We start from the raw sequence: 23,294 nt of genomic DNA, 5'->3' as shown, positions 1-23,294 counted from the left end.
GATCAGTATCAGAATCTAGATGTACACCAGAATCTGGATTAGTATCAGAATCTAGATGTACACCAGAATCTGGATCAGCATCAGACGTAATGTACACCAGAATCTAGATCAGTATCAGAATCTAAATATACACCAGAATCTGGATCAGCATCAGACTAGATGTACATCAGGATCTGGATTATTATCAGAATCTAGATGTACACCAGAATCTGGATCAGTATCAGAATCTAGATGTACACCAGAATCTGGATTAGTATCAGAATCTAGATGTACACCAGAATCTGGATCAGCATCAGACTTGATGTACACCAGAATCTGGATCAGTATCAGAATCTAGATATACACCAGAATCTGGATCAGCATCAGACTGGATGTACATCAGGATCTGGATTAGTATCAGAATCTAGATGTACACCAGAATCTGGATTAGTATCAGAATCTAGATGTACATCAGGATCTGGATTAGTATCAGAATCTAGATGTACACCAGAATCTGGATCAGTATCAGAATCTAGATACACACCAGAATCTGGATCAGTATCAGACTAGATGTACATCAGGATCTGGATTAGTATCAGAATCTAGATGTACACCATAATCTGGATCAGTATCAGATATTAATCCTCAGTTAGAAGAGGAATGTACTTGTTCGTATAATCTCTTCACTAGTTAGGTAATAGAAGCAATATTTTCAAATAGCATGTCAAAATAATAGTACAGCACTAAGCCTAAAGTTCAATGAGATTAGAAGCAGAACTGAACGAGAGTTTAAACTTAAAATGTTTTGAAAACAAAACTCTAAAACATTTTAATATTTAGATATTTGAAGAGGAGTACTTAGTGTACAAACCAACATAATTAATGTGTATGTGCCGTTCATTGTTATAGACAGGAACAAATGTCTCTAACGGATTAGGAAACAAGACTTGCTGGTTCCACATAAAATACATTTTCTTTTAATTTAATCTAAACTCGTTTATCAGGTTCCTGATCGACAACCCTTTGAAATCCAGTCCTGTTAAAAATCCACATTTTGCTACTTTTTTCAGGTTCTTCGGAATATGGTCAACAGCGCGAGAACCATGGAGATTGTCGGTCTAAGTCTGTCTGTAGTGGTCACCATTATATCGCTCATCATATTCAGTTACTTCAGGTGAGTGAATCACGCGGTAACCATGGAGACAGTCGGTCTAAGTCTGTCTGTAGTGGTCACCATTATATCGCTCATCATATTCAGTTACTTCAGGTGAGTGAATCACGCGGTAACCATGGAGACAGTCGGTCTAAGTCTGTCTGTAGTGGTCACCATTATATCGCTCATCATATTCAGTTACTTCAAGTGAGTGAATCACGCGGTAACCATGGAGATAGTCGGTCTAAGTCGGTCTGTAGTGATCACCATTATATTGCTTATTCAGTTAATTCAAGTGAGTGAATCATTCTCCAATCACTATAGGCCGAACTTACAAAGCCTTTTTACCAATACACTTAACAGAAAAGAGTTACTGCAAAAAATCCTCATCCATAGTACAGGAAGCTAACCACATTATTGACATTCAGTCCCACACTATTGACATTCAATCTCACATTACTGACATTCAGTCCTACGTTACTGATATTCAATTTCACATTACTGACATTCAATCTCACATTACTGACATTCAATCTCACATTACTGACATTCAGTCTCACATTACTGACATTCAGACCCACATCACATCTTTGTATTTGTACAGACATAACGACTGGTATTTTGTCTGCGATATCAAGTGATCTCTTATTTACTTCTCTCAGTATGTGTGTACGTATTGCAGTGTCGTCTAGCCGTACTCTGTTTTCATGAGAGAATACGGCTGTAATGACAGCACTCTGTGGAACAGATGACATTTTGGACAACCAGACTGTAGCCAAACACGCATTTTCTTAAATTGGACACCACGGACATTTAAGTTGATCTTTTTCGTGTTTATTTATAGTATAAAATTTATATGTTAGAAAATAGCTAGATGGCTACACAAAGAAACCCAAAACCCCTATCGGAAACCGGCGGACACACTGTTTTGAATAGGGGTGTCGGGTTTCTTCTTGCAGCGTCTGTATTAGTTCAAAATATATACATTTAATGTTATCAGTAAGCTCCAAAATAATCAAACTAAATATCTATGCCATCAGATTTAGAAAATTAAATGTATTTTAGACATACTTAACGACCAATTGGTCGTCCGAAATTTGGAATTAACAGTTTTTAACAATAAGCGCCCTCTAGCAGTGTTCTAACTCTCGAGTTATTGGGTGAACGACAAAAACAGGCTTTGCTAATTCGAACCTATAAAAAAGTAAAGTTTGTTTTATTTAACGACGCCACTAGAGCGCATTGATTTTTTATCTTATCATCGGCTATTGGACGTCAAACATATGGTCATTCTGACACTTTTGTAGAGGAAACCTGCTGTCGCCATATATGCTACTCTTTTACGATAGGCAGCAAGGGATCTTTTATTTGCGCTTCCCACAGGCAGAATAGCACAAAATATGGTCTTTGTTGAACCAGTTATGGATCACTGGTCGGTGCAAGTGGTTTACACCTACCCATTGAGCCTTCACTCAGGGAGTCGGTATCTGGATTAAAAATCCCATGCCTCGACTGGAATCCGAACCCAGTACCTACCAGCCTGTAGACCGATGGCCTAACCACGACGCCACCGATACTGGTCTATTGTATTAAAGAGACAGTCCTGAGTTTGCTTCGATTGTAAGATGTTTCAGACAAAAAGAGCCTTTTTGGTAACGAAACTTCCTTATTTAATTCATGTCTTTGTTTAGAAACCCGTGTGTGTGTGTGTGTGTGTGTGTTTGTGTGTGTGTGTGTGTGTGTGTGTGTGTGTGTGTGTGTGTGTGTGTGTGTGTGTGTGTGTGTGTGTGTGTGTGTAAATGTATATATACATATATGTATATGCGTTTGTGATCGTGTTCTAATGCCTGTACGAGTTATTTTGCACACTAAACTTCGTAACATATACACTACTTGGTCCGTAAAGTAAGCGCTTTGACAGCGTGGAAGCGCCTTAAATCAATTGCCGCTACGACTTGATTTGAAGTGCTTTAGAAAAACAAGTATCACAAGTACGAGCGTGGCAATCGACTACCTCTTGCAAACAACTTGTGTACCAGTACATCGAGCACACCTAATCATTATGACAGGCTGAATGGGCACGTAAAGCCCTATGACCTGACCTGACCTGATTATGACGGGTAAAACACTTCCTAAATACCTGACAATGGACCAGTCATCTGCTCATAATTGGTGTTTGGTAATTTTACCACATCTTCTGGGACCGCTAATCCGCCAGGAAGGCGCTTACGCGTAACGGGATTCCCGTGTCGAGCAATCAATTGCAAGCTTCAAGGCCGATCAAAGAAGATGCCCATTGACAGAATCAACTGTACTATTTAACTGAATAAACGATAGGTGAAGCACTTTTTAAAAGTACAGTTAAGTTGGCAAAGAGTAATTTCTATCCTAACACCCCCTTCCCAAAACACACACTGAAAACATCCAGGGCTTGCGCTGTCGGTAGCCAAATTAGCCAATGGCTAATTAAAAATAATAATTAAAAAAAAGGCTAATAAAATTTGCAAGTGGTTAAAATTTTGGCTAAACCATTTTCCCTCGAGCTAGCGATGAAGACGGACGCTGTTCCATGTCCTCTCGTGTTACACCACCCCCCCCCCCCCACCTGGGGGGATTAATTGCTTCGTATGGGACGCTGATAGAGTACCGCGTCGCGTACACCGGGTCACGGGCAACCGTGACTTTGGTGTACGGCGACTCTGCTCCACAAAAGAAGGGAAGGGGACCGAGGAAGAGGAAACGTGCGCCAGGGGCGGCACAGGGAGGAACATAGCTGGCGGCTCAACCGCCAGCGGCGGTCCCTTCTGCGTCGTCGCCCCTAGCCCAACCGGACAAGCCAGCTGAGGAAACCCAGCAAGCGAAGTCTGACGAGTCGACGCCAGGAGAGAAGCTGAACATTGCTATGTGCGAGACTCCCCGGCCGGCTTCTCCCGTTCCTGTACCTTCACGTTCGACTCCGTCGAGACCCCCACCCACGGGGAACTCCGTTGAGACGAACAAGGAAGTTGGTGTTGCAAAACGGAAGGCCGTCACTCCCCCGAGTGACCAGCCAGCCAAAGCACGGCCTTCCGCCTCTGGCCGAGGCAGGGACTTTGCCGCATGGAGTCTCGCTGTCAGCAAGATCAAGAGCCAGTACTCTAAGTACTTGGTTGGTGATACACCACACGTGGGCTCACTGCCGGGAGGTATCCAAGAGGGAAGTTTCAAGCGCTTCCCCGACGGCAGTGAGGTGGCCATCCACGATACGGACTTACGAGATGGGACGCTCTGCCTAGTGGTGACGACGCGCCGGGAGGGTCTGTACAGACAAGGAATCCTTTTCAGGGATATGGACAACAACACCGTCCACAGAGTACTCAAGATCATCGCCGGCATCCATTACGTCGAGCTAGCAAAAACCCTGCTAGGTCACAGGTGGAGGAAACTTGTGCCACACTTCAACGGCAAGCAGTTCATCTCGTCTCCGTAGGCGCCAACCTCCTCAAGAACAAAACGGCCTTAACGAGGCCACTCACGTGGATATATAAATCGGACTTTAAACTTTTAGACCTTCGTTCAAAATTTTATGTCGAAATCACTTCTTTTTTTTTAACAAATGTTATTAAATACTCTCTTCTTTCTCTTCTTTATTTTTGGACTGTTCTTCTAAAATGCTCCAAATTATATAAATATTCGACCGAGCAGTCAATTCTTTTTATTTTTGGCTTGTAACTTTTTATTTATTTATTTTTAATTCTATTAACTTTTTTTTTCTCACTAATTGCTATTTTCAAAATTCTTCCCATTTTCAAGTCAGAAGCCTCTTTTAAAAGTCATATATCCCTCTTTAATACAAATTTTCGCCTGTTCAGGCTTCATCAAGGAAATTTTAAAACTAAGCTAAAAGAAATCAAACCATCCTGCATGAATATATTTTTTTATTATTATTTTTTTGTTAATTCAATCATGTTTTTATGCAGGATGGTTTGATTTCTTTTAGCTTAATTTTAAAATTTCCCTGACGAAGTCTGAACAGGCGAAAATTTGAATTAAAGAGGGATATATGACTTTTAAAGGAGGCTTCTGACTTTTTCTTTATATAAAATATATTATCTCAAGCCCCCTTGCTACTTTAGAGGAGAGGTGCCAGCAACATAGAAGGATTTTCTATTCATATATATATATATATATATATATATATATATATATACATACACATACGCATACGCATACGCATACGCATACGCATACGCATACACATACACACACAAATTTATATATATATATATATATATATATATATATATATATATATATATATATATATACATACGCATACGCATACACATACACATACACACACATATATTTATATATATATATATATATATATATATATATATATATATATATATATATATATATATATATATATATATATACATACGCATACGCATACGCATACGCATACGCATACACATACACATACACATACACACACATATATTTATAATATATATATATATATATATATATATATATATATATATATATATATATATATATATATATATATATGTATGTATGTATGTATATAGTCAAACCTGTATATAACGGCCACCCAAGGGACATGACAAAAATGGCCGTTATAGACAGGTGACCCTTATATACAGGTTCAAAATTAGAACCCATATATTAAAACATATCACAACTGTCGCATTTTTAAACTATTCACACGCTTGTTTATGTCATCATTGCCTGTTGCTTTCTTCTGCCTTTTTCTTTCGAATGAAACATTATTGTCAAAATCGGCCAGACGGACCGGCCTCGGTGGCGTCGTGGCAGGCCATCGGTCTACAGACTGGTAGGTACTGGGTTCGGATCCCAGTCGAGGCATGGGATTTTTAATCGAGATACTGACTCCAAACCCTGAGTGAGTGCTCCGCAAGGCTCAATGGGTAGGTGTAAACCACTTGCACCGACCAGTGATCCATAACTGGTTCAACAAAGGCCATGGTGTATGCTATCCTGCCTGTGGGAAGCGCAAATAAAAGATCCCTTGCTGCCTGTCGTAAAAAAGAGTAGCCTATGTGGCGACAGCGGGTTTCCTCTAAAAACAGTGTCAGAATGACCATATGTTTGACGTCCAATAGCCGATGATAAGAATAAAAATCAATGTGCTCTAGCGGCGTCGTTAAATAAAACAAACTTTACTTTAAATCGGACAGACCATCAGCTTTCCTTTTTAAAATAGAACGTCCTACACCAAAATGATCGGCGATCTTTCGCGCACTTTCTCAGATTTGTTAATAACGTCGATTCTCTGTTTCGTTAATACATTTCGCAAACACTGACAAACACTGACATTGACTTGCAGAAGATATTTTCTTTAATTGAAGGTTATTACCCATGTGGCATGTTTAAGTCATTCGTTTGTTTCATGTCCCCGCTAATCCTTCAGTGGAGTATAACCGTTGATTACAGCTGAATAAGATCATGAGTCATTAAATAATCCTAACACAGGGCATCTTTAATGACCGCCGCCTTCAGTATTTCATGTTTATTTACCACTCATATCTGGCTAGAAACAATCAGACATTTAACATAACACCTCATTTGTTTTGTTTCTCGAGACTCAATAGAGTGACCATATATACCGATGACATTATGTACAGCTAATGGAAAGTCGTCTACTGTTCAGTGAGGTTGCTGAGAACCAATCGAATTACACCACCAGTAACTACGTGTCACGGAAGCTATTGAGTGTCCGTTTGTTTTTCAATTACGATCAGAGAATTACAATGGAACTTTACTTTGACGGAAAATAAACCCAAAGCTACAAACATGGCCATATAAACACATTTAATTTATAATTTTTGTCTAGGGAATTGAATTAAAAATGGGGCAGACCTTCCCGTCTACTCTCCTCCGACATAAATACCAGATTAACCAGACATATTTTATTGTCAATATTCTACTTTTTACGTAATCATTTGTAGAAACCCTTTTTAACCCTTTGTATAAACACTTTTTAACTTCCTTGTAAATAAAGTTTATTTAACCATTAATTAGTATTTTTATCTAATCATTTGAATAAACGTTTTTATTATTTTTTATTTTTTTATTATTATTTTTCTTTAATAAAACTCTACCCCCACCCCTCTCGTTGTGAGCACAGTTTCTGGCCCTAGTCAGAAATCGTGCTCGCAACGAGCGTGCTTGAACATTAAATTGATATAAGCACATTAATTCCCGACATCTGACCATACATACATACATACATAATTTTTTAGATGATTGAAAAAGTAAAGACATAACCAGGAACAAAAAATAAACCAAAACACGTCTTCACGACGATCATCTTGTGACCGTTATAGTAGGTTCAACCTGTGATTTTGGGTGAAAAATAGTGACCGCTGGCCGTTATGGACAGGTGACCGTTATGTACAGGTCAAATAAGGAAGGAAATGCATTGGGAGGATTTATAGTGGCCGATATAGGCAGGTCACTGTTATGTACAGGTGACCGTTAGACCAGGTTCGATTGTATATATATATATATATATATATACTTAACAACAGGCAAAGGCTATTAAACGATTTCCCCTTCTTCTATAGTCTACGGGTTACCTCTTGATGACCACTGATCTGGAAATGGGGGATGAGCTGCTTAAGGGCATAGAAGCGGGAGGGGGGGGGGGGGCAGTACTGCTTTGAGGAATAGCACTTGCAATTAGTCTAACAATAGCAGTGTTATAACCCGATACCGTGTTATGAAATAGCACAAATACCTTGACCTGGCGCTGAAGAGGTCTGTTTATCACGGGAAGACAGTAACGAGACTCTTCTATGGCATAATCCATCATGGGCCAGGGCGAGATCGATACACATGGCTTTGTATTCACCGCTGGATTACTTATAATTGGTAGACATTTTTCACATCCCAGCAATTAAATGCAGATGAAAAAAAACATATTAATAGAATAAAATAAAAACGCAAATAAGTGGTTCCAAATTGGCTGTAAGCAATTTTTTAATACGTTGATGCAACCTTAACCTGTTTAAGCCGTCACTTTAAAATGGAATCCATGAGATTTCAGAGCGTACCTTAGAATTAAGTTCAATTATCTGCAGTAGTTAACTACAGTCCAAAGTGAGGAACATGGGGGAGGGGGTAGTGAAATATTTCAGATCGAAAACCAAACACCAAGTTGCAAATGTCCTCCGGGGATGGGGAGGGGGGTCGGGAGCATGTGAACATGAAAAAGAGTAATTTTTATACACCAAAAATAGCCGACTGTAGAACGAACAAGGAGGGTGTGGCCTTCTGTACACTGACCCCACTTTGGACCCTCTCTTGCTAAGTGTTTTGGGTTTCACAACAATAGTAGCTCACTGACCCCACTTTGGACTCCCTCTTGCTAAGTGTTTGGGGTTTCACAACAATAGTAGCTCACTGACCCCACTTTGAACCCTCTCTTGCTAAGTGTTTGGGGTTTCACAACAATAGTTGCTCACTGACCCCACTTTGGACCCCCTGTTGCTAAGTGTTTGGGGTTTCACACCAATAGTAGCTCACTGACCCCACTTTGGACCCCCTCTTGCTAAGTGTTTGGGGTAGCTCACTTCACACAATCAATAGTAGCTCACTGACCCCACTTTGGACCCTCTCTTGCTAAGTGTTTGGGGTTTCACATCAATAGTAGCTCACTGACCCCACTTTGGACCCCCTCTTGCTAAGTGTTTGGGGTTTCACAACAATAGTAGCTCACTGACCCCACTTTGGACCCCCTCTTGCTAAGTGTTTGGGGTTTCACATCAATAGTAGCTCACTGACCCCACTTTGGACCCCCTCTTGCTAAGTGTTTGGGGTTTCACATCAATAGTAGCTCACTGACCCCACTTTGGACCCCCTGTTGCTAAGTGTTTGGGGTTTCACACATCAATAGTAGGGGTTTCACATCACCCCACTGACCCCACTTTGGACCCTCTCTTGCTAAGTGTTTGGGGTTTCACATCAATAGTAGCTCACTGACCCCACTTTGGACCCTCTCTTGCTAAGTGTTTGGGGTTTCACATCAATAGTAGCTCACTGACCCCACTTTGGACCCCCTCTTGCTAAGTGTTTGGGGTTTCACAACAATAGTAGCTCACTGACCCCACTTTGGACCCCCTCTTGCTAAGTGTTTGGGTTTCACAACAATAGTAGCTCACTCCTGCCTGTTGTGGCAGGGAATCATGACCTAAGAGGTACAACATCCGCTAATGATTGCCACTGTGTCTCTCTTTAGATACTCAGTTATTCAGGTGCCAATCACTGGACATTTCACACAACAAGTGCTTATATATTGCAGGCATGACTCATGTTTAGGTTTTATTATTTTAAAAAAACACCGGCCTCGGTGGTGTCGTGGTTATGCCATCGGACATAAGGCTGGTAGGTACTAGGTTCGCAACCCGGTACCGTCTCCCACCAAGAGCGAGTTTTAACGACAAAGGGTAGGTGTACGACCACTACACCCACTTCTCTCTTACTAACTACTAAACAGTAACCCAGTGTCCTGAAAAGACAGCCCAGATAGCTGAGGTGTGTGCTCAGAACAGCCTGCTTGAACCTTAATTGGATATAAGCACGAAAATAAGTTGAAATGAAATATTGTGAAATGTAAATATATATATGTGTGTGGCCTTGGGGGTAGGTATTGATGGATGTATGATGTATGTATGTATGTATGTATGTATGTATGTATGTATGTATGTATGTATGTGTGTGTATGTGTGTATGTGTGTATGTATGTATGTATGTATGTATGTGCATACGTATTAATACACGCATGCACGCACTCATGTATATAAATCATTTATTTTAACTGTGGTTGGCCTCTTTGAATAATATTAAGAAGGTATTCCATTGATTCTACAAAAACTACTTCCTGATACGAAACTGGGTCCCACTGACCTTTACAGATATAAACTGCATTTAATGGAGCCAGCTGTCTGTTTCGTATTTTGTCATTTAATGAAACATACATCGAAGAAACATATCGATTGTGTTCCATTAAAACATGTTCTGTACGTTCCTTGAAATTCATTAGGCTTTCCACCGGCTTCTCTTTATTACCAGCCCTGCGTCGTTAAGACACAATTAGGTCCTCTATAGTATTTTAACATAATCACATAAATGGTTTCTTTCTTTAAAAAAAAATTCTAAATGTATTTTGTTGCTATTGGTATTAGAATATTAAAATGTCAACAAATCTGTTTGCCACTACTTAAAACGTGTTATCCATGTGAAAGTTAAGAACCCATGATTAATAGGTATTAAAGGCGCCACGTCCCATTTCCCCTGGTAAACAAATTGATTTTACAGATAATACGATTGTTGTTACATTTACATCACCGTTGTGAGATATACATCTGAACTCTCGGAAATATGGGTTCTTCTGTTATGCCAAGGACAAATCTTTCTTGGAATCTTTGTTGGGGTGGGGGGTGGTGGTGGGGGGTTGCAAGGTGGGCGTGCCTGAAACATTAGTGGACGTGTACATGTATAATTTATGTTTTTAAATTTTATTTCTTGTAAATACAAAACATTTTACATATTTCCGATAGCAGATTTGAGTTCTTTTAACAGTTCCAAAGTATGTCATAACTCCAAAGGAGTGGTTTGTGTACTTGTATTTCTGTATTATTATATTATTGTTGTTGAAATGTTTTCCTATACACAAAGTGAGGCATAAATAAGGAATTTGTCCGAATGTCTGTCATATGTTGAGTCTGACATATAACATTATGTTGTAATCGATGATCAGTCTGCACCTACGAAACAACGATCGATTATTGATCGATTAATCGTCCAATTAAATGTACTAATTTGAGGTAAGAGGTCTGCTACTTTATGCCAAATATCTTGGAGTTTGTTTTGTATTATAACACCTAACATCCTTAACCTCGAAACAATGAGGCGGCATGCCGGGGTAGGGGATATGGTGGTGGCGTATGGTTGTGGGGCGCGGTGGGGCGTGGCGCTTGTTCGTGAAGTCGATTATAATAAAGGTACATAATTGCACTGTGCACGTAGTCATAATTAGAATAATAATGGTTTACTGCATGTTTTGGCAATACAGTCCATAGCTACCGGACTGTCCTTTATATCGATATATTAATTAGCAGGAAATAATGAGTGTTAATGCTTTGCAGTTTTTTTATTATTCACATTATTTATGTTTATCGAACAGTAATTGTATACCCTTTGGTTAATTAACGGCCAATAACGAACCGTTTAGAACAATTTTCTCAATGAAATAGATTATTTATATCTATGGAATATGTAAGTATTAGTGATATTTATGAGCAGTATAGTGTAGTGTGTGATTGAAGTGGTTCATCCACAGTGATCGAGCTATGAACAATCTCATTAACTAGTGTGGGAGTTGCGTGTTGGTTTATTTATCATACCCTGGAGGGTTCCGTTGATGGCGAATAACACCTGGGCCATTTCATTAACTAGCAGGAATTGATCAAATATTTAGTTGGGGCAGGCGAGCTGACCCCTCACTGGTGATTACCTCAGCGGTAAAATAGTACATATTTAAAACGGTTCACAGACATTCCAAGCGTACTTTGAGCGTTTTTCTGATTTGCAAATTACCCCTCCCCACCCCCTAAAAAGCTAGAAAAAAAAACCTTTAAAAAGTCCAAGAAACCCACCCAAAATAAACAAAAAATAAAAATAAACAAAAACAACAAATAAGTAAATAAATACACCATAATATTGCCATGATTATTTGGTCTCCGAAGAACAAAATAATGCTGGTCGAATTAAATAAACTTGTTTAATTGTGATGGAATATATATGTCTAGCTGAGCACCCCCCCCCCCCCCGCCCCCCGACCCACTGAATAATTCACATGTGGTTCATTTCATTTAAACTAGTTAGTGCTTATGTCCAGTTAAGGTTCAAGCACGTGGTTCTGGACACACAAACCTAAGTTATCTGGGCTGTTTGTCAACGGCAAGGGTTAATGGTTAGTTGTCGGTGGTTACTGAGAGAAGTCAGTATGGTGGTCTTATATGTCAAAGGCAGGGGTTAATGGTTAGTTGTCGGTGGTTAATGAGAAAAGTCCATGTAGTTGGTATGGTATGTCGGTTATTAACGTCTTAATGCGACGTCACACGATACGACTGCTTCGAACGAGAATAGCCGATTGCACATCAACCAATAAAATAGAAATGTTTGTCTTGTCACAGTCGCCTGTTCTTGTACATAACACTCGTATCGTGTGGCGCCACCTTCAGTGTCTTCTTTGTTGCAGGAGTCTGAAGTGTCATCGGACTCGGATCCACAAGAACCTGTTCCTGGCCCTCATCGTGCAGATGCTCATCCAGCTCACTCAGTACATCAACCAGTACGTGGCGCGCATGTCCGGGGGCCAGGTGGCGGGCGCCGCCAGTGGCAGCAGTAACGCAATTACTGACACGGTGAGTGACGGAATCTACCGATCTATACCGAGATCTACCGATCTATACATTACACAGTTTATGATGCATTGTGTTATTACATAAGTCCTACAGTATATCAACCAGTACGTGGCGCACACGTCCGGGGGAGGGGGGCGGCGTAGGTGGCGGTCGCCACTATTGGCAGCAGTAACGCAATTACTGACACGGTGAGTGACGGAATCTACCGATCTATACCGAGGTCTACTGAATTTTACCGATCTATCCATTACACAGTTTATTATAACTTATGTATAATTACAGATGTAACCTTTGCACTGTGTTATTACAGAAGTCCCAATGTTACGCCGAATGCCCATATCTATTGATACATTCTGAGATCTAGCGAATTAGACTTATTTATCCGTTACATATTTTATTTTTAGAATGTTATTAGCTTATATGTATTTACAGATGCAGCATGTGTATTGTAGGCCCTATTGTTATAAAATGTTGTTACACAATCTAAACAAATAAATACATGTTGTGTGTCCCAGTGGGCAAAATGGGGTATCTGCTGGTCCTATAATACATAATATACCGAGATCTACCGACATTATAAATCTTACAAAACGGAAACAAATAAAGATACGTAGCGTGTTCAGCAGGGCGGGCGTTCGCTATGAATATTGCTTGGTGGTTCATGCTGAATTGATCGCGAGTGCTCAACCGTCTGAACACGCCGCTAAACCTGACTGGTGTGAAATAAGGGCTGATCCAGAAATACATACATAAATAGAATAAAATATTGTTCTGTGAAGATGGTTGTGTTCAAGGCCGGCTTTATGGCTGTTAGTGTCCCTGACAGGTTAACGTGTGCCACCCTTTAGACATCCCAATTTAATAAGACCAACTCCTACTTCTTCAATTGTATGCAGTGGTTAATAAGTTGGTGTTTTCGATATGTTCTGCTGCTTGGTTTATTCTTTATAAACACCATGCTCTACTATTTGTAATGTTATATTGGGTGTGGGGGCATGTCTTTAGGGTATTGTAAGGAATCGTAGTCCTACGTCTCAGAAGACCTTGACGATGTCAGCGCTGCATAATCTTACCAAGTCTTTAGCGCAGTCGCACTGTTATCCCCGGCAGTGACAATACGTGTACCTAATTAACCCGGAAGTAGTGACTGGACCTGTTTCCGTTGTGATTTTTTATGTGTTTGTGTCAGGTTAAGTGGCAGCTGAAAGAAGTAATAACAATTCCCGATCTCATCATTTTATAACGGTTAGTTTTAGCACCCAATAATGATTTGTGGCAACAGTGATGGCGATGTTTCCGGAAACGGAAGTACTGCTTAATAATTGACAAACAATATTGTTTGGAATGTTTACATCACGAAGTATTACAATAAATTAAATCAAGGTCAATGCGTTTGTGGACGCGCACCCGCCCAAAGATGCACGCACACGCACGAACAAACACACACACAGACACACACACACACACAGAGAGAGACACAGAGAGAGAGAGAGAGAGAGAGAGAGAGAGAGAGGGGGAGGGAGAGGGAGGGCGAGAGAGAGAGAGGAGAGAGGAGCGGGGAGAGAGAGGGAGGAGAGAGAGATGAGAGGAGAGAGAGAGAGAGAGAGAGAGAGAGACGGAGAGAGACACACACAGAGAGAGAGACAGATATAGAGAGACACACACAGACAGACACACCCAGACACACACACACACACACACACACACACACATACAGAGAGAGAGACACACACACACACACACACACAAACACACAATCTAATTAAAATTAGCTCCACTATTACATGTGGATCTAACAGCAGCCCGTTGGAGCTCATGTCCAGTTGACCTTTCATTTGACCAATCAAAACCTTACTTGCAAAATCATGCCAGTGATTTGAAAAGAATTTGAAAACATTCAGGATTATGTCGAGGGTATACGAAATGATTCGGGTGAATTACGAAGTATGCCGAAACTAACTGCAATATAAAATTTTATATAAAATTCGTTTCTAGACGAAAAACAAAACGTGATAGTATAGCCATAAAATCTGTTTACACTAGTATACAATCGATAGTTTATTACTGCACTTTTCCCCCTGTTTTTTCAATGTTGAAATAGACCAACAAGTTCGTCTATTGCATAAATAGTCTCGCCAGATATTTTTAGAATTTGTATACTCCCGAATAACGCTCTATAAAAGGCGAAGTGTAATTGGTCGATATTTAAATTGTTATTTATAGATGAAATGTCACCTGGACATGGGAGTCCACACATACTGTTAGATCTACTGGTAGACCCAGTAGAGCTAATTTTAATTAGATTGACAAACACACACACAGAGAGACACACACACACAAACACACACACACACACAAACACACACACACACACACACAGAGAGAGAGAGAGAGAGAGAGAGAGAGAGAGAGAGAGAGAGAGAGAGAGACACACACACACACACATTGCTCTAGTGGTCTCGTTAAGCAAAATAAACCTTAACTTTTGAGATCAAAACTATATCTCATCCCTGTGAGAATTGAAAATTTGTGAAATCCTATTTATGAGTTACGCAAACTAAAATCCAGGTAACCCATTTCATTTTGCATGACCCATTATGACCAAGCAAATCATGTCCTAAATGCATTGCGCGAATGAAAAATAGGAACGATTGTTCGCGCAATTTTCAGAGGTCCGCATCTAAAGTATAGAAAGTCTCGCTGTCGCTCCATGCAAGAACAGTTCCTGAAAGCATATGGAGACAATACACGGACCATAATGTTACACAAACGAATCTTTTTTTTTTCTTTTCTGAAAACTATTTCAAAACATCTGTCAATTGCTAGTTTATCGGTATTCGCGCCTCAGACGATTAAAACTATTCTGAGATTGAAATTCATTCTTGACACACATTAACGTCTTCTTTTAATGGTTGTGGGGAAATTGCTTCTTCCGGGGATGCGTCATAGAGACTGTAAATCACGGAGAAAGAAAGCCTTAGATTAAAATCACAACAAACGGAAATTCTGTCTATTGCCATTTATGAGAAATAAACTTTCGTGATAATATATATATATATATATATTTTTTTTTTTTTTAATTCGTGATCGTAATTCATGGGAATATATATTTTAATCACTGAATATAGTATGAAATCGACTATTAGTAATATTATGCCTTATGTATGGAACACCCCCCCCCCCCCCCCCCCCCCCGTTAACCATCATTGGCTGATCAGTCACTGTCGGTTTTTGTCTCTGTCTCTGTCTCGCTGTGTGTGTGTCTCTGTGTGTGTCGCTGTGTGAGAGTGTGTGTCTCTCTGTCTCTCTCTCCCTCCCTCTTCTCTGTCTCTGTCTCTCTCCCCTCTCTCTCTCTCTCTCTCTCTCTCTCTCTCTCTCTCTCTCTCTCTCCTCTCTCTCTCTCCTCCCTATCTCTTTCTACCCCTCTCTCTTCTCTCTCTTTCCCTCTCTCTCTCTTCTCTCTCTCTCATCTCTCTCTCGTCTCTCTCCTCTCTCTTCTCTCATCTGTTCTCTGTCTGTCTCTTCCTCCCTGTCCCCCTCTGTCTCTCTCTCCGATCTCCCTCTCTCTCTCTCTCTCTCTCTCTCTCTCTCTCTCTCTCCTCCTCTCTCCATCTCTCTTCTCTCTCTCTCTCTCTCTCTCTCTCTCTCTCTCTCTCTCTCTCTCTCTCGCTCTCTCTTGATATTTGACAAGTATCAACCCAGCGAACTTACACAGGTACTTTTGCTACTTCTTCCTCTTTCTGTGAGGTTTTAAATGAGTTCTATTAGAATTCTTGACGAAGCTAAATCTAATTGTGTATGTTGTGTCTTCATTTCAGCCCGTGTTTTGTGAAATACTGTACGCTCTTTTGGAGTATAGTAAAACAGTGAAATTCATGTGGATGTTTATAGAGGGATTATATTTGCACAACATGATCGCAGTGTCTGTGTTCTCGGGAAAACCCAATTATGCAATATTCTACGCTTTAGGATGGGGTGAGTACATTTTCTCTATAGCAAAATATATTCATGTTTGTTTGGTTATATACATGTGTGCGTTTTATAAATGTCTGTGCAAACACAAAAGTATGGCTAATATGATCATCCCCATCCTACCTACCTTCGAAATGATTATTTTATATACTAAATATACCAATAAACAGAAGACACGAGTTCACGTACGACTGTAATGGGGGAGGTAGTTCTGTTCTGTTTCACAGTACACTGACGAGGCGCAAATTAATTTTGTCTAATCCATATGCGTATACGTGTACGTATTCGTAATCCGTAACAATCACTTTCTATGCAAAGGAGTAAAGTAGATTCCATTTATGCAATGAGTAAAGTAGATTCCAGTTAAGTAATGGGTTGAGTAGATTCCATTTATGCAATAAGTAAAGTAGATTCCAGTTAAGTAATGGGTTGAGTAGATTTCATTTATGTAATGAGTAAAGTAGATTCCAGTTAAGTAATGGGTTGAGTAGATTCCATTTATGTAATGAGTAAAGTAGATTCCAGTTAAGTAATGGGTTGAATAGATTTCATTTATGTAACTCCGTATGCGTGCGCGGGTGGACCGCTGTTGTGGATTACGTAAATATTTACGTATACGTGTACGTATTTCGTATAAATGGAAGTTGCTCCTAATATAAAGTTTATGCTTGTTTTACGTTTAATCGGCATAGAGGATAATAAACCAGTTACCAGTTATTATCAAATTTATTTCACGTGGGATATAAAATATATTATTTACCGGAAAATGTAAAATAAATGGTACACACCCTGCATAACAACATCCAGTCAACATATAAAGGCAAAATATAATTGATTTGTAAACAAACTTTAAATTTTAAACATTTTATTATTAATTTACCTGAAAAGCTGTCGTCGACTGTCCTGAAATTAAGAACATGCAATCATTATTTGTCTATAGAAACAGAACGCTGGACTAGCACTCCCGTCGAAAACAGATTGTGTACACTGTGCAGAAATGATATTGGAGATGAATATCACTACTTATTTTAATTTTATGAACACACACAAAAGGCTTATAAAGACATATTTTCAAAATCTAACGTGCTAATATTCAATTTTTTATTATTATTATTATTTTTTATAACAGACTATATATATATTAAGCAGATTTCGTACAATTTCAAGATTCATTTCCGAAATTAAAAATTAATTCAGTATCCCATCAACAGACATCTCCAATATCACTAGATGCAATGTAAAATACTGACCAGTAAAACATATTATAATTATATTTGATGTGGGCGAGACGTAGCCCAGTGGTAAAGCGCTCGCTCGATGCGCGGTCAGTTTGGGATCGATCTCCGTCAGTGAGCCCATTGGGCTATTACTCGCTCCAGCCAGTGCACCACGACTGGTACATCAAAGGCCGTGGTATGTGCTATCCTGTGTATGGGGTAGTGCATATAAAAGATCCCTTGCTGCTAATCGAAAAGAGTAGCCCATAAAGTGGCGACAGCCAAAGGGCTATGTTAAGGCTATGTTAAGGCATGTCCCTACATTTTACAAATACAAATATTGTATAAGCCACGATGACAGAAATGTAATAAATGAAATATTTAAGAAAGAGAAAAAACTAAGGAAACAGCAGAGAGAAAGAACGAGTTAGCTATACATTATACGGAGGGATGACAACCACATCTGATCATGTCCACTATATATGAAAATGGGCGTGGACAACTATTTTACAGTTATAGAAAGTTGTATAATTTGAAAACAATATATATTTCATTTTGGATTTTTGACAATTTGTTAAACGTTAACACTTGGGTTTTTTTGGTGTGGTGGGTTTTTTTGTTGTTTCATTGTGACATTATGAATTTGGATGTACCCGATATAAAATGTCATAAGCGTACGAGGCGGGGAGAGGGGGAGACACCCCCAGTTTGAAGCAAATCCTTACATTCTGTCAGTTGTAGTTGTAGCCCATGTAAAAACGCGTAGTGATTCGTTTGCAACCTTATAGGGTGTAGGCTACAAAATCATAGAAGACAATAGTAACATATGTGGCTAAACCTCCTACCTGCAGCGTATCAATCAACATAAACCAGAGCCGGTTTATCCTAGTAGCACATGTAGCACGTGCAACGGTCCCCGCGCTTCGGGGGGGGGGGGGGGGGGGGTCGGTGATGTGTACATTTATTTTCCCCAGGTCAGTTATGTGTGATACAGGCCCTGCGGATCCTTAAACCGGCTCTGACATAAATACTCTTGAATCAGAAAAAAAGTTCAGAGATAACTGGCAGCGTCTATGACTACCCTAGTTCCGCACAGAATTTGAGTACTTTTTTGTAGGTACCCCATACATTTTTCAAGCACAAGGCTACTTGACACAGTGGTACTAGATGAAATAAAATTGCATACATTGTTTGCCCAGATGAAACTAATTTGTTTACAACCAACACACTTACAGTTATCACCAATCACTGGACTTGTGGTGTTAACTTCTATATCAAAAAAGTTGGGTGAACCTCGAACTTTGACCCAGCCGGAAGTTATTTGGTTTAGTACTACCTATATAGCCGTGTGTCAATAACATTAATATGAATAAATGTTGTTTCCAGATATGGGCTTGTTTTTAATTCGGGCAAAATTCGGCCTGCCACCCCCCCCCCCCCCCCCCCCCCCCCCCCCCCCCCCCCCCCCCCCCACCCCCAAACACACACACACACAAATGGGAGTCCGTACGCCTATGTAAAACCTGATTAGAATAAGAAAAAATCAAAATGACGACAGTCAATACGTAAAACGTATTTTCTAAACTATTAGGGCTAAAATGTAACTGAGGTAAAAATATATACATGGATGAAAAGAATAGTTATTTTAACAGCATATATACATAAATAACTTACTTACGTAAATTAGTGAAATGCAACGATCCAAAATAGAAACGTATTTTGTGTGCATATTTTATCGCTACGCCCAAAATATGTTTACGGAATTGTATTAATTTATTTTGAAGAAATCACTTCACGCATTCCACTGCTTCTTAAAATACATTCAATTAACATCAGTTGACGATTTTTTTTTTTTTTATCAAAACCAATATCATGAAATTCCCATACAAAAATGTTGAAATGCTTCTTTCGTAAAATACTATAAGTTACTATATTATTTAAGATATATTTTAGGAAAACAGAAATTTAAAAAACAGAAATAAATATTCCTTTATGCGATTCTCTTGATAAAGGGAAATTCTGCTCCATTACAAACTATTTAAAAGTGTGTTTTCTTCAGTACCATGTTCTGAGTGCCAAACAGCACTATACCAAAGTGGCCATATCTTCTCACCCGCGATCTTAATTGATCTGCCATTTATTGAAGTCTTTCATTACCATGCTATAAATAAAATTAAGATAGTTCCGTTAGGGTCCATTAAGAATTATTTTACATCCTCACTGGCGTGCAAACTGTGCGCTGCATAGCGTACGATTTTTGAAACAACAAAAGAGAGGTGATAAAAGTGTTTCTTACTAAATCAACATGTTTTAAGTTCGCAGACTGCGGAGCGCGGTCTACCATAAACGACCACGTTTTAGTTCAGTACGTTCATCATCATTGTGATTCTTACAGAATGTCAACTGGACTATAATAATATGTTCGATTATGAATTAAAACGTTCTCGCGTTCTAAAGTAAAGATTCTTTAGTGCATAACTTTGCGAAATAAAACATTGTATAGAATATTTGGAACATTTTTTAAAATTTGCTGTTGAAATCTTGAAACGGTATTTATAGTTAATCTACAGCTTTCTTTAGAAATAAAATTAAATACGGATGAAAGGCAAACCGACAACACGTGTGATTTCTTGTTTTTTTTAGTTCAGTACATTATACATTCTGTAAGTGTACCTGTTATTTATTTTATAATGTCGTGTTTATGATTGTGTTATTCTCTCGCTCTTCTCACTGTCTCCGCTCTCTTTCCATCTGTGTCTGTCTGTATTTGTGTGGTCATATATTTTCCTTACACACTGATGTAAGAGATGACCCGTTGCAAATAAATATCGTCTTCAACACATATATTATGTTGAACAACCGGCCTCAGTGATGTAGTAGTTAAGCCATCAGACATAAGACTGGTAGGTACTGGGTTCGCCTCCCGGTACCGGCTCCTACCCAGACTCAGTGGGTAGGTGTATGGCCACAATTCCGACTTCTCTCTCACTAAGCCTCTGTCCTGGAAAGACAGTCCAGATATCTCAAGTGTGTGCCCAGAATGTTAAATGCAAATAATCACGAAAATAACTACAAATGAATAAACGAACGAATCAGGTTGGAGATAACGTTTGAGATTCGTGACTCAGTCACAAGAGTTATACCATCCAATATGAGGGCTGACTGACTACTTCTGAACCACACGTAGAAGGAATTACATTACTAGTGACAGATTTTGCCGTGGACATTACAGGATGGCATAGAGGTACATCCACAAAAATTTAGAGGTAATTACGAGCGAGTGAAATAAGTCGGTGTCTGTGACTCTTGGAAAATGGACAAACTTGAAAACGTGCAGTGACCAAGTACTTGCAGAAAATGGCTTAACACCAAAAGCCATCCGTGAGGATATGAGTATAACACTAGGGAAGGATGCACCTTCCTATGCCACCGTAAAAAGGGTGGCAGCAGAGTTTATAAGCGTGGCAGGGAGAGCCTTGAAGACAATCGCCATCCTGGGAGGCCTGCCACGTTAGCAACACCAGACATGATCCAGAGACTCCACGATATGGTGATGACAGACCGGCGAATGACTGAGCGTCATATTGCTAGTCCAGTAGGCATTTCCCAGGAGAGGGTACATTCCATTATCACAGAAATAATAAATGATTACATGTAAATATGCTTCTTGCAGATTTACCAACGGTTGATACACTGTGTGGGTGATAGTTCTGATATCGTAATTAATGACTACATGTAAATATGCTTCTTGCAGATTTACCGATGGTTGATACACTGGTGTGGGTGATAGTTCTGATATAGTAATAAATGTCTACATGTAAATATGCTTCTTCCAGGTTTACCGACGGTTGATACACTGGTGTGGGTGATAGTTCTGATATAGTAATAAATGTCTACATGTAAATATGCTTCTTCCAGGTGTTACCGATGGTTGATACACTGATGTGAGTGATAGTTCTGATGTAGTAATAAATGTCTACATGTAAATATGCTTCTTCCAGGTTTACCGATGGTTGATACACTGGTGTGGGTGATAGTTCTGATATAGTAATAAATGTCTACATGTAAATATGCTTCTTCCAGGTTTACCGATGGTTGATACACTGGTGTGGGTGATAGTTCTGATATAGTAATAAATGTCTACATGTAAATATGCTTCTTCCAGGTTTACCGACGGTTGATACACTGGTGTGGGTGATAGTTCTGATATAGTAATAAATGTCTACATGTAAATATGCTTCTTCCAGGTTTACCGATGGTTGATACACTGGTGTGGGTGATAGTTCTGACGCAGACGCACAGTGTACGGTAAGGACTCCTTCAGTATTTGCGGTCATTTACCGCGTTTAGCCATAAAGGTGATGTGACGACCGAATTCTCCACAAGCTTTATCTTAATATTATTGTTTACAGTCAGTAAACAGTTAATTACGTCATATGATTATGGACCTGTTTCTCGTTATCACTCGACTGCTGTAATTCAATACAATACACTGTCAGTTATAATCTCATTTACTTGGTTTACTTGTACTCGAGGAAGAAGCTGTTAATGCCACGCGCGGAATCATGTACAGGAGGTTTTGGTAGCGATTATGACGTCACACTCCACTTACCATGTTGTTTATATAACACTGGTGCTAAATTCGTCACGTTTAAAGACACCGTGTTACGATAATAAAATTAACGTGTTCCTGCAAAACCATTATATAAAAGAACAAACTGTTAACCATTTTGTGCCCCGTTTCGACTCTGCTTAAAGGGACATTCCCGAGTTTGCTGCATTGTAAGAGATGTTTCCGACTAATAAAATATTTCTTTGATTAAACTTACATATTAAATATATTTCCTTGTTTAGAATATCAGTGTCTGTATATTCAATGTGTTTCTGGTCGTCTTAATATTCGCAAGAAGCCCAAACTGGATTTTGTCTTCAAATAATTTCGTACGTATGAAAAAATCTTTTTTAGGAAATAAAATACAATTTAACCTAGTACAAATATTAGAACGATCAGAAACACGTTTAATATATAGCCACTAAAAATATATTTGATATGTAATTACAGTCGTCAAAAAGTCTCTGTTAGTCGATAATATACTACTCAAAAGAATTTAAGGGTCAAAAATTTATAACCAAATAAGTTTAGATTGATGATGTAAACTACACAATTTTTTTTATTTAGTGTTCCATATTTACAAAAAACCACAAATAAACGTCACTGTATACAAGAAAGTCACATGACATGCTGTCAAAAGTTGAAGGTTGTGAAACATGGATTTTACACATTAGAACATTCGTTTAATAGTGTGTGAATCCACCCCTGGCGCGAATACACTCGACACATCGTTGCCTCATGCTGTTGATCAGACGTCTGAAGAACTCTTGGGGAATGGCCTGCCACTCTGCCATAAGAAGTTGACCCAGATCATGAAGGTTGGCCGGAGGGGCATAGTTATCCCGATTTCTCCTGCCTAATTCGTCCCAGCCGTTCTCTATTGGGGCCAAGTCAGGCGAATA

The 23,294-nt window shown here is 39.3% G+C and overlaps 1 protein-coding gene across 1 annotated transcript in view; it reads left to right on the top strand.

The window, feature by feature from the left end:
- Window positions 1-23,294, top strand: part of LOC121381590 (PDF receptor-like) — a 53,511-nt gene that overhangs the window by 17,689 nt on the left and 12,528 nt on the right. The window contains exons 4-7 of the mRNA XM_041510925.1: window positions 1,050-1,153; window positions 12,426-12,591; window positions 16,410-16,566; window positions 22,028-22,088. Of these exons, the coding sequence (XP_041366859.1) occupies window positions 1,050-1,153; window positions 12,426-12,591; window positions 16,410-16,566; window positions 22,028-22,088 (488 nt within the window). The remainder of the gene's footprint in view (window positions 1-1,049; window positions 1,154-12,425; window positions 12,592-16,409; window positions 16,567-22,027; window positions 22,089-23,294) is intronic.

The sequence above is a fragment of the Gigantopelta aegis genome, chromosome 9, assembly GCF_016097555.1.
Source record: "Gigantopelta aegis isolate Gae_Host chromosome 9, Gae_host_genome, whole genome shotgun sequence".
In the NCBI taxonomy this organism is placed as follows: domain Eukaryota; kingdom Metazoa; phylum Mollusca; class Gastropoda; order Neomphalida; family Peltospiridae; genus Gigantopelta; species Gigantopelta aegis.
Note: the sequence above shows the minus strand (reverse complement) of the source record. Positions and strands in the feature narration are given on the sequence as shown.